We start from the raw sequence: 12,765 nt of genomic DNA on the forward strand, positions 1-12,765 counted from the left end.
AGGAAAACTCAGTATTGGCGTCGGAAATAAAATTCACTCAAACCCGTAGTGGTCATACACGTGCAACGCCTACTAAATTGCGTGCATAAGATCGGGCAACTGCTAGAAGTGCAGATATAAGAAACAATGTAGTCTGACATTTACTTTACTTTTTAACATTTTAATTAAACCTAAATGTTTTGTCTTTTTACAAAAGTGAGGTTATCAGAGCTTTGTATGTATATATCTTTTTATGATAAAAGAGGCAAAATCAGCAATGGAAAAAACACTAATATGAAATTAAATTAAAATACCATAAATAAACCAGTTTAACATTTTTTTCTAGATCTAGTGAAGAAGGGGAACTCAAAATTAATTAACAGTCGGAATTAAGTGTTAAGTCGGAAATATAATTAACACGAACCAGAAGTATTCATGCAGGTTTGCACCTTAGGTTGTAGGAAAGCATCCGTGTAGAAGTATTGCTTTTTGCTAGAGAAATTATATGTGGCTTGCTCTCGAGTGGGCAAACCATTCAGTTTCTTTGTGTTAGCTAAATATTGGCTAACAAAAAGTATTGTAGAATCCATTGCAATATGGAGTTGATGTTGTAATTAGTAAGGTTATCATATATTAGAATTATCTCAACAGAATAGATTATATTAAATGAGAAAATATGAATGTATAATGTGTTATAAATTTTTATATTTCGTCTTCGTTAACAGCGCTCTGTGCTTATTCTACTTATTCACCACATTCGCACATAGTAATAATAATTTATATATCAAAACAACGTTTTCCGGGTCAGCTAGTATATTTTACAACAAAATATATATACAAAAACACATACTACAAAACAAATACTATATATACTATAGTATTTGTTTTGTATGTGCTGAATATAGTTGACATTTTAACTGTATACATCATATTTTTAAAATAAGGCTGGAACCAATTCAGATGTTAACTAACAACCCCAATGCCTTCCAGTGCCTCCGCTATTTAGCAATTATAAATGGTATCAAATGCCTTTAATAAATATGCACAGTACTTCAAATCATTTACATAGTTATTATTTAGTATTTATCATTCGAAAGATATTCCGGACCTTTGCTTTTTTTAAAAGTAAATTGGTTTTAACTAAGTAACTGCATTAAATAAAATATTTTTTTTAATTTTCCAACGATAAACTTCTCAGTATTTTCTTTATGTGCTTGAAAACAAGGAAATTGGACGATAAGTAGTACATGCCTCTCTGGTCACTTTTGATATATTAGTCTTACAATGGATGTTTTTAAATTCTTTAGAAATACCCCTGATGAAATCGGTTAATTTATAGATTTAGTGAGAGCAGGAGCCAAGGATGCAGATATCCATTTCAGATATTTATCCTGGCCAATCCAGTCTATTGTGCTGGAGCTTTGTGGACATTGCAAGCATCAATAATACAATTATATCTCTTTACCGTACCTTAGGTGAAGAGGTGTTATGTTTGGTATTTTTAAACGTACGTGTAATACCTTTATTTTTTAATTTGCACCACTTCTGTATATATATATATATATATATATATATATATATATATATATATATATATATATGTATATTGTAACTATGTTCACTTCAGGAAAATAAAGAGATCTAACAGTTAATATACAATATTATTCACAAAGTTCATGTAACATGGCAACTTTATCTTTAGAGTTGAGATAAAGCTAGGTTAAACTTGAAGTTCTATAATAGTGTTGGCCATGCACATTCTGGAGGGAGGCCAACACCCGTGAGCTCCTCGAACAAGTGATTCTAGACTGTCCATGGCGACTAGTCCAATTCCTATAACATTTCATAGTGATCATACAGTATTATTTACAAAGCACAGGACACAAGGCACAGTACAAACAAGCAGAAGGTGCGTTTACAGCTGGGACACAAAAAGTTCTATCTTCATGTACTATAATAGGTTGTATAATAGTGTTGGCTATATGCATCCTTAAAGAGAGCAACACTTATGAGGACCTCGAACTAATGGCCAGTTTTGAGCTACTATATACTGTACAGGTATTCTTATCACGGTGGCCAAGGCCAACATTAACGAGGTCCTGGAGAACTATAACTGTTCGTGACGGCGTTTCTTTTCATTTCTACATCATTTATTCATTATTATAAAACAAGCATATAATAGACTGGAACTGTGACATATCGTGTCAGTTTTGAGATAGAAGCAACACAAGCTCAACAAAACTTAGGGTGTTCTGAAAACTTTAGCTCTCGACTTTTTTATGCGGGTGCTTCTTTGCATTTATATAACAGTTGTACAGTATACCTTGTACCTACATGTATAAAAATTATTTTAGTATCCAGTATGGTTCCTAAAAATAACAACAGCCATTTTTTTATAATGGAACTGAGAAGCATGCCTTTTTTGGACTTTTAGTCCTAGATTTATACTTACTTGTTGTAACTTCTTATTACTTGACAAATCAACAAGGTCGGAAATAATTATACTGACAGTATAACTATGAAAATTGGTCCCTGTTAATGCATCCATATTTGTTGCAGCTGTATAGTGAATATCAATAAGAGAAATCTCATATTTTAATAATCTGTGTTGATACTTATCGTATTGCTTTGAATTCAAATTGTAATTTAATATTGAATTGAATAAATAAGGTAAAAATTGATCAGACACGAGTAATTAACTATGTATGTCACTTTTACATTTTGTTCACGTCACTCAACATTTACAGAGTAATTTAGTGTAACTATCAATGCATTTACACACAGAAAAGTAGGTGTGAGTTATTGAGGAACAAATCTAAAAAAAGACAAATAAAATTTAAATAAATACTAAAAATTAATTAAGTGAAAAAGAACGTGTTTTACATATGTATTAATAGAATATATTGATTTTTCAATTGCGCATTTGGTGAACCAACAATTACGCAGCTCTCTTTTCTCTCTATAACGACGCATTTAATATATATAATATTTTTGACGATTCTTTAACATTCCATTTAAATACTAAAGAATATCCACAACGTTTAACACGCTGGGTCCTCCTTTACAACTTATTGCGTCTTTTTCCCAATGCCTCTGATTACCATATCTAAAACTATCTACTTCCTGAATTCGTATTTATCATTCTAAACCGATAAACCAGATTGGTTTTTATTGGATTTTAATCAAATACTTTGTTTTGATGCTCAGTATTAAAACGTTTGATGTTCTATTAACCAATAGCTAAAACTTGCATTGAAATTTGTGCAATTTTTAGCACTGGTAAATCAGCAGCGGCCATCAGCTACGTGTCAATGTATCTTCACGATATCTGAATCAGCGTAACGCCAAGCTTTCCTTGAGGAATGGGGGCTTAAGTGACAGACGCGTGATTAGCAACACCCATCTCATTCCCATTAATAAGGATTTTTTCGTACTACTGTCAAATATATATTTAAATATAGTATATAATAAAGACTAATATACATGTTCACAAAAGTTGTATTGTCAAAATATACATAGCCGATTTTTTCTTAGAAATATAACACTATTCAGGACCCTTCCTCACCTTTTAGTCCAGTTCTGATAACAAATCAATTCTTGAGGTGATATTGATCTATATCTTGTTAACATAATTCAATTTAATTTCTTTTATCAGGTTATAGATGATTTAATATTACTAATTTGAGTACCTACCTTCATTCACATCTCTTTTACCAGGCGGCCCATCTCCTGATTGTCCATCTGGAATGGCAGATACTTCACCTTCAAAAACATTTTGCGGTATGGGCATAACCTCCGTCATTAACATGCCGAGACTCACGACTATCACTACAGACCACATCATTTTTGCACTGCAACAGACAGAAGTATGTCGCGAGTAAGAATATGCATGAGAGGCAGCGGTATGTTTAAAATGTTTTCTATTACAACGGTTTAAATCGTATAGTTTTAAAAGACAGAAAATAAAAATACGGTACAATAGAAGAATCATATTTATATTGCTCTAAACCATAATAAATGCATTTAAAATTTAAATTTACAATTTAAATTTTTTGCTTTTTAAACCATGATATAAAACAATATGTACCGCCATCAACGATTTACAGAGTTTTGCTCAGAATACAAAAACAACAAAGACGATTCAGCATATAGCTATACAAATTCTTTGTCTGCTCTAACTGAAATATTTGTATTCTGTCTTTAAGACATTTAAATCTTTTCTCTAGTAATGAAAAACAGATATCTAGCATTGAACACTAGCTGATACACCTACACCTTCCCACGTAATTTTCGAAACCCTTAGTCTACTTAGTTAAAGCACCTAAGATATAAAGTGATGCACTATGATACCTGTAATTTTAAAAGTAAGTAGGCTGACGATCAGGTAGGCCTACATATTATTTCAGCAATAGCTGAGATACTGACTCTTATATAAAATTGTACGCGTACAGGAGCAGTTCTGGTTCACATGACTTCTGACGTCACAGCTAAGATTGCCTTGTTTCTCCGATCGAGAAAGTATGCATAGGTCACAGAATCGTAATTCTGTCAATAAGGGCCTACTTATGGCTCTCGTAAACTTCTTTCTGACTAAGATGCTTCAATTGTCATGGCTATTACATTGCTAACACTAGAAGAAAATATGCATACATACCAAAGGCTAAGAAGTCTACTATAAAACATCTACTCCCTTTATACAGTAAGTCCTTAGTAAGCTTATGCAACATTTCTATTTTCAATACATGTTGAGTTAAGCGGTTTAATTCATTTTAGAAATGCCGCGATAAGTTACAGTAAAGCACGTGGTCGGGTGGTTGTATAATTTACAAACTACTTAAATATCCTTAGAAGTATCATGATATGACCGTTCTTCAGCCAGCCTTAATGATAAATTTAATGTAATTAAAGTATTGCAAAATCCCGGCTGCTGTGGCTATGCAAGCATTACGTAAACAGCCCAGTCAAGTCCCCAAATACTCCTAACCTGCCCTGAACTTAACATTGAAAGGAATATATTACAGTTTACAAATACTAAAATATTAATAAATTATAAGTGTACTCAGCCAATCCTTTTGTTGTGGAAAAACCTCTGTCCGCACACGTCTGTAATCAGTACACATCTCCCCGGTTGCGGACTCCCTCAATATACCCTTGATTCTAGACGAGGTGGTTTATTAGCTTAGAGTAAATTTGGCTAGATAACACGGCCCTAAATTGCTACTTCCGGCTGTTATCTGAACTGTATTACCACAAGTAATAATAGTAATAATAATCTTTATTACATCGAAAATTTTAATCTTGCGTGCGTGCTTGAGGCACATACATAGATGAAGCTATTTAATTGTATAACAGAACTTGGGTTTTTATTTTATTCTTTTTTCAATAGCTTTTAATAATTTTCATCCCGGGAACGCAACATGAATATTCAACGCAATCAGGAACTATTCAACGGAATAAAATACACTACGAGGTGTTTTAATCAAGATTTTAATTGTTTGAAAACATTGAGATTTTTAATTCTTCAGGCAGTTTGTTTATAAGTTTCACACCAACTTGGGACGGCAAGTGTTCAAATGTCATCGTTCTATGTTGTACAATCCAAAAGTTTTCCCTGTTTCTTGTCCCGTATTGGTTGATGTCACTACCTTGGACCAACTCGCATTAGAGTAGATAGTAAGAACCACGTCAAGAATATAGAGACGGGGTAAAGAAGTCTAGAAGTCTAGTTATTCGGACTGTAGTATAGGCAAGGATGGCTCGTAGATGAATGTTAGTGTAAAGATATCCCATCACAATTTTAAGGAAGCTAACCAGTATTGAATGTCTTATTTGCAAACATCCACAGCAGTTTTTTAACAGTATTTAAAAGGTGTGTTTAATTCCTTACGAGATGAAACTGGAATGAAAATTAGACGGTAAAGTTGTCTTCGTGTCCTTCATTATAGTACTAATCAGGCAATGCGTACTGAATTTTATAAAATTACATTTAAACGTTAACAAATGTTTCAGTTTGTATGACATACTTCAGCCGTAACGGTAAAGAACGTTGAAAAGTGTCAAAAGTTAATGCTAGGTGGGGCATTTCGCGTAGGGTATTCGAAATAGGAATATGCATATGTAGTCCATATCCATATGCATATGTAATCCAGTGGCCAAAAATTTCAATCTACACTTTCAGTACCTACAACCTGTGTAGTACGTTTTACGTATCGAGCTTACACACTCACAAAAACACACATACACACAAACACACACACACACACACAGAAAGAAAGACAGAGAGGGAGAGAGAGACCATTACATTTTTAAATAATAGTATGTTCATAGGTGTCATTTTACATGGTGAATTATACATTTCTTTATAGCTAATTATTTTCTTTATTTTCTTAAACTTACTTCTTACTAACATAAATGTTTTATAAATTACTGCTATCATTACAATTCTCACTAAGGAGAATTGTACTAAAGAATTTATGGAAGCCTATTGTAAAGAATATAGCAGGTGGAATATTCTTCTATGTGTCTTACCGTGTGGATTAGCGAAGGTCAATTTTCAAACAGATGGGATTATAAGATCTAAGGATTATTATAGGCAAACATAGACGGTAACTTTGACCTCGTACAATCAAATAATCGAAATACTCGAACAATAACTAATTTATTTCAAAGTATCCTGGTACAATATTGCTTAAATTAGGTAAATTTCTATTAGAATCTCTAAAACTGCACTTTGATCAGAGAAAGGGACAGATTTTACATAAGACATTTTAATCCATCCGATATAACTACTGGTTTAGCATTAGAGAAGACTACTCCGCCAGTTTGAAGACACGATCCAATTACTGTCTGTCTTTCCACTCGACAATTGTGGAACGAGTTTACTAAAATGTTTGAAACTATTCCCTTGTCTACTTCTTGTCTCGGTTTAATAACAAAACATGAGGTGGTCGGGTCTTATTTATTCCAAACATTTGTTCCTTAGTTTCTTCTACCTAAAATTACACCGTTTCAGCTCATATATTTTATTAGTTTGTAACAACTTTGCACTGAAAATGTGGTAAATTTGAAAATAGTTTAGAACTGAATTTTAGTTTAAAAATAGTTCTATAATATGCAATTTTTACTAGTATACTTCCATGAGTGTTTCCATGCTTTAAATAATGCAAACTTGAAAGCTGTACACCAAACATGTACAAAAAACCTAACAATAAATGAAAATAAATATTTTTAATTTGAGTTATCTCTTAAAAGGATTTTATTTTTTATTCAGAATTAGTTGGTACGAATTTTATTTTTGTAATAATAATAAGTTATTGATATTAAAAAAAATTCTAAGAGACTTCTTATAAAAAATAACAACATATTTATCAAAATAATTGTTATAACACTAAAACTTTTGGTCAAGTAACATCTGCTATACACAGAATCTACACTTCAGAACTGGCTGAGGGTCAGGTGAGCAATTTAAAAAATTATCCAACTTTGTGAATTGCTTGTTTTATGCTTTTATTGCTTATACACGCCAAATTAATTTACTCAAAATAATTATGTTATGGCTGGTGGGCTTGGTCGTATATGTGTGATGTGTAGGTAACACATAGGATAATTGTATCATGTAGCGCATTCTTGATAGAAAATATTGTTTAGCTTAGAAAACTATCTAAAGTAAACGATGTATTACAAATTCATGAAATATATTTAATGTATTTAACATATCTAACGTGTACATTAAAGTAACAACAATTGTAAAAAAATAGAAAATATTTTCGCCTACTCGTATTTAATGATGTTTCTAAATATATACTTAATTTTAGAATTATCCAATCTTATCCAAAACATTGGCATATAGTTAATATCTTAAATTAATATTATCGCTTAAGTTATTTACGGCTTACGGTACTTTTTGAGAATGTAGAAGAATTTCCAATTTGGAAAGTAAGAAAAAGCATTCAGAGCGAAGTGGCCAGTCTTTGTTTTGAAACCCAATAGGAATGACATTTTTTAATTTAAGCATTCAAAAACTAAATTAGGCAAATTTACAGTTATAATTAAAACACTTTTTAAAGTCTCTAGTAATGAAAGTAACATTAAAATTATCATAGAAGCTACGTGGTAAGTTAGCCTATATTAATACTTACCCTAAGACAAGGAATATAGTTGAATAATGAACGTTTCATTTTTTACAGCTTTATATACACAGATTGCACGTGTATGTGTAGTTTTAAATTATCTATATCCCATTTATTACAGTTCATCAAAATCATCTATTCTCTATTTAGATTTATTATCACTAACAATAAGATTAAATACTATAAATAAGTTTTTCCAGGTTATTAAGTTATTGTTTATCGGTTGAGGTCATTTTGCAGTTATTAATTGTTTTCGGCTTAAACTGCACTTTACTACAATTCCAAAAACGTAATCGCCCGATTATTTTCTATGCTTAGTTAAAGGTGAAACAGTGGCCATAAAACGGCAATTTTACAAGCAAATAGATCGCTTCCTATTCTGAAACTGCCGTAAATAATAGATACAAAGCGAATTTTATTGCCGTGAAATATGCAATGGTGCGTTGGATGTATTCAGCTAAAATATCACGATGTTAATTTAAACAGAACGCTTTCTGTGCGGGTTAATGTAATGATACAAGGTATTATTAAAACTGTAAATGGACCAAATGTATTTGTAATAGTCAAGGTTGTATTATATTAAATGTGGTTTAACCACTCAGTTCTGTATTATACATTACATTTTTTTACAAGAAAATATAAATTGAATATTTCTCTTACCAGGGCTGCAGTCAGTTTTGGTGGGCCCGAAAAAGATATTCGACTGACCCCGTTATGTACCGCTACCGCTAACACGTCCGTCCGTCGACATGGACCTTTCGAATTGACACGTGGTTGAGCCCAGCCCGGGCTATGGTAAAATTGTCCAAAAAACTAGTCTAAGTACGGGATTGGACTTTTAATAGAATACCAGGCTAAAAGTTGAGAAGATTTCACATGAAAAACAAAATCGAATGGTTTAAAAATTTTAAAATAAAACTTGGTAGCTAAATTAAACAAATTTATAAGCGAGCCATTTAGGCTGAATACAGAGAATGTAACGACAAAACCACCAGCATGCGATGCGAGTTTCTATAAATAAAAATGTATAGTAAACCTCACTTAACTTTACTTGGTTGTTTGTGGTACCTATCTCACATAGCATCCACATGGCATCCTTACAACTTACCTAATCTTTTTATATGCGAATATTCTCCCACTAACCTTTCGTTTCACCCCGTTACCTTTTTTGATCGTTGCGTCGTGCGCTTTCCATTCCATGACATATAAATTTTTTTTTCGTTGATATGTCTAAATCCATGTAATGAAAATCTTTATCAGTTAACTTAGTCACCTAGTTTAACTTAGTGGCTTTCAAGTTATTCACCAGCCATCAGTGGATCGTATTTTAATAACTGCATGATTTTAAGTTTTTATATATAGAACTGATTCAGCATTATTTAAGTTTTCATACATGACAGTAAACCGTACTAATTTCAATAAAGACTGATTCTCAAAGTGTACTTGTTTAAAATTAAAAAAATTACAAGTATCATATATCCTCTACAAAAATCAAATATTCCACCAATATTAAATTAGAAAAGTCCAGTCTATACATTTATTTGGATATACATTAAATTCTCCACGTCATTGCTCGCTGGAGAAATTAGAGATTCAACACTTGCGTGTTTCCATGTAACAATCTTGTGATTTACTCCAATCCACTCTGCCGTTCGGATTGGTTGAAAGACACTTTTACTTCCTCCGCTTTAACAAAAAATTCGGCACCCTCTAGGGCTGTAGAGGTATTTTTGGCATCACCTCGCTACTATGCCCTTGCTCGTCTTAGGAAAGCTTGGCTAAGAGTAAAGACAGATATCCCGCTTAGTGGGGTAATTTTGTCGTTATTATATCTAATCAGCTAAAGACAGACATTATATTCCAGCTTTCAATGTACTACAGCGTTTTCAGTTGAAGATTGAGAGATTTACTCTCTCTTCGAGAACCATCCCAGCCGGTCTAGGAAATGAACTGAACTATTAAGTTTCTGTTATTATATATAGTTATTTCTTTCATAACGTTTACATCCTTGCGTATTGCCTTCATCGCAACTTTTTATGTGACATATTATAAAGAATAATTCTTTCGACCATAGAAAGTGGAGGAGTATTAACCTGTGAAGAAACATTCATCCAGTTTATTTCTGAAGCTGTCTAATCATATACTCGAGAAATTTCTACTTGGTTGTCTAACATCGCCTAAGTGATGTAAAGCCATTAAAGTTTAAACAGGCAACAAAATGAAGTGAGCTACTTTTAAAAGGCTCGTTTATATGTATTAATATAAGGTGGGATTTCTTAATAACGGTCACGTCCATTGGTGATCTCACAGTCTATCAAGCATGAGGAAATAAACCATTCATTTGTAGATTTATGTGCGATCTCCATCACACCGTCTGCCACATTCATATCTCGAAAATAGCCCTGACAAGGAGTTTTGTTTTAATTAATGGCTGAATATCGGATTCTTTAAATTAATACCGGTAAAGGAAATATAGTAACATGACATTTCTTAGAAAACCCAACAGCAATACTTGCAATTTACTGGTTCAATTTCTTTTAAATTTTCAATATTTTATTGACTATTGCCAAAAAATATACATTATAATCTTTTATTTTATACTAGTAACAAACCATAAACTTTACAATAAAAAAACAAAAATCTATCTTTATTAGTTATATATTTAAAACGAGAATGAGACATCTGCCATGTTTCTACTGCTACAATTATGCGCAGGCATTTTCTGAAGATAAATATTATTCTTATAGAGTAAAGTACTATGTCCGTTTTAGTGGCTTTATTCATATATATATATATATATATATATATATATATATATATATCATATATATATAAAATAATTTTCCCAAAACAACCTGATACATTTAAACAACCCCTTAAAAATAGATTTCTGCTTTATAGGGATAAACTTTGCTTTATGGATAAACAGAAAATTTAAACGTCTGCTGAAAACTACAAATAAAATAAATATTTATTCTAAGAGGTGTATATAGAATAAAAAAACGTTTAAATACTGGTAATGTCCTATTGTAATCATGATACATGATACAGTATACAACTTTTATACGTAAATTGAACGCTTTATAGCTTGCGTAATCTCATGTACTGATAGAATTTACTTTACGTACTATTTTTCTATTGAGGGATAATTTTCACCATGTAGTGGATAAGACTATTGATGGATTACATTTACCTGACGTTTTTATAAAGTTAACAATATTATATTTCTTATATAATGAAAACATGCATTTCAGAGTACCAGTTAAAATAAAATACATATAAATTTTAAACACAAAATATGTAAATGCCAAATTATTATCAACAACCAATGACACATAATAGTATACCCTACACTCTGCAGCTGGTTCTAATTTATAATCTCACTTAAGCTTAACATTATATTATTTATTTACTTTGAGAAAACATATTTGTTGGGTATAAGTAATAAAACAAGGGAGTGTAAGACATTACTTTAAGGCATACCAAACTAAGTGTTGATCTTATCTAGAGGAACGTAATAGCTTACAGGAGAGAGCACAATCCCAGGGGCAACGTCAAGACACAAAGGCCTCACAACAATGGTCGGTATAGCCAGTGATGCAAATCTCGACTTGCGTTGTATCAAGCTGAAACACTTTTTATTTTTTTGTTAAAGTGCTTTAAAATCAGGATAATTTGTAACAACCAAACAGAATGATTGGATTAGAGGTGAGCCACTCCCTTCTATTGTCATATTTCCGTTCCTACGTAAATTTTAAAATTTAATATTTAATGTTTATTCATATTTCCCTTTGATGCATTATTTGTACTCAGTTTGTACATAGTTGAGTTTAAATGTATTAATAAATTAAGGGGAAATTAAATGGCTAACAATAAGTAGTTAAAAACAGTTTGATATTAATTACAATATACACATAGAAAAGAATTCTCGTTAATTCATTCAGCCCATGCTATGACAGTGATGTAAATAAATTGAATTAACGTAATGTTTTACTACATTTTTAGGAACGCTACCAAATATGCCTATTCAAATAGTATAAAAGAAAGTAATTCATGCTTATCTAAAAAGAGATAAGTCCTATATATTTCGTAATGGTACTAATTAATTGCATCGTGATATTGTAATTTCGGTCACCAAAATGTATGTATATTCATAACTTTAAGAGTCTCTTTCAAAAGCACAATAAATGTAGTCCATTACAAGCATTTTTAATTTGTGAAAATACTTGTTTTAATAAATGCACCACTCGAAGGTTATGGTAAACATGGTTTAATTGGTGAACACAAAATGTCTGTGAAATTATATGTCCTCTATATGGAGGGAGGAAAGTTTCGAAACTTTTAAATGAATTTGATCGCAACGATAACATACACTCTCGCAAACGTTATATATGAAACGAAAGAAATTATTATGTCACACTTTTATACCTTAATAACATTGTTACGAGAATGTGGATTGATGATCCAGATAAAGAGATCAACCAAACACGACCGAACATCGAGACCCCTGACATTAACAAGAAAGATATAATAAATTAATAACACCGTCGGCGCTCAGGGGGTTGTGTTTGTTTCTTTGATCCAGCCGGGGAAGACCTTCCATGTACAAGCGTTGGGTTGGCACTGTGACTCTTCTCCACTTCTCTAGCAGTTTCTG

At 31.8% G+C, this 12,765-nt stretch overlaps 1 protein-coding gene across 2 annotated transcripts; it reads right to left on the bottom strand.

Moving 5' to 3' along the window:
• Positions 1–1,621: 1,621 nt before the first annotated feature.
• LOC124365279 lies at positions 1,622–8,169 on the bottom strand. 2 transcript variants are annotated; one of them, XM_046821241.1, is made up of 3 exons: positions 8,118–8,169; positions 3,673–3,830; positions 1,622–1,812 (listed from the first exon to the last, which is right to left on the bottom strand). In XM_046821241.1, the coding sequence occupies exons 2-3, from the start codon at positions 3,821–3,823 to the stop codon at positions 1,700–1,702; spliced, it is 264 nt and encodes an 87-aa protein (XP_046677197.1). In that variant the 5' UTR covers positions 3,824–3,830; positions 8,118–8,169; the 3' UTR covers positions 1,622–1,699. The 2 variants fall into 2 exon arrangements, with proteins under 2 accessions (XP_046677197.1, XP_046677196.1); XM_046821240.1 differs by lacking the exon at positions 8,118–8,169 and adding an exon at positions 7,880–7,992.
• Between the last annotated feature and the right edge of the window lie 4,596 nt (positions 8,170–12,765).

Source organism: Homalodisca vitripennis, chromosome 6 (assembly GCF_021130785.1).
Source record: "Homalodisca vitripennis isolate AUS2020 chromosome 6, UT_GWSS_2.1, whole genome shotgun sequence".
Classification (NCBI taxonomy): domain Eukaryota; kingdom Metazoa; phylum Arthropoda; class Insecta; order Hemiptera; family Cicadellidae; genus Homalodisca; species Homalodisca vitripennis.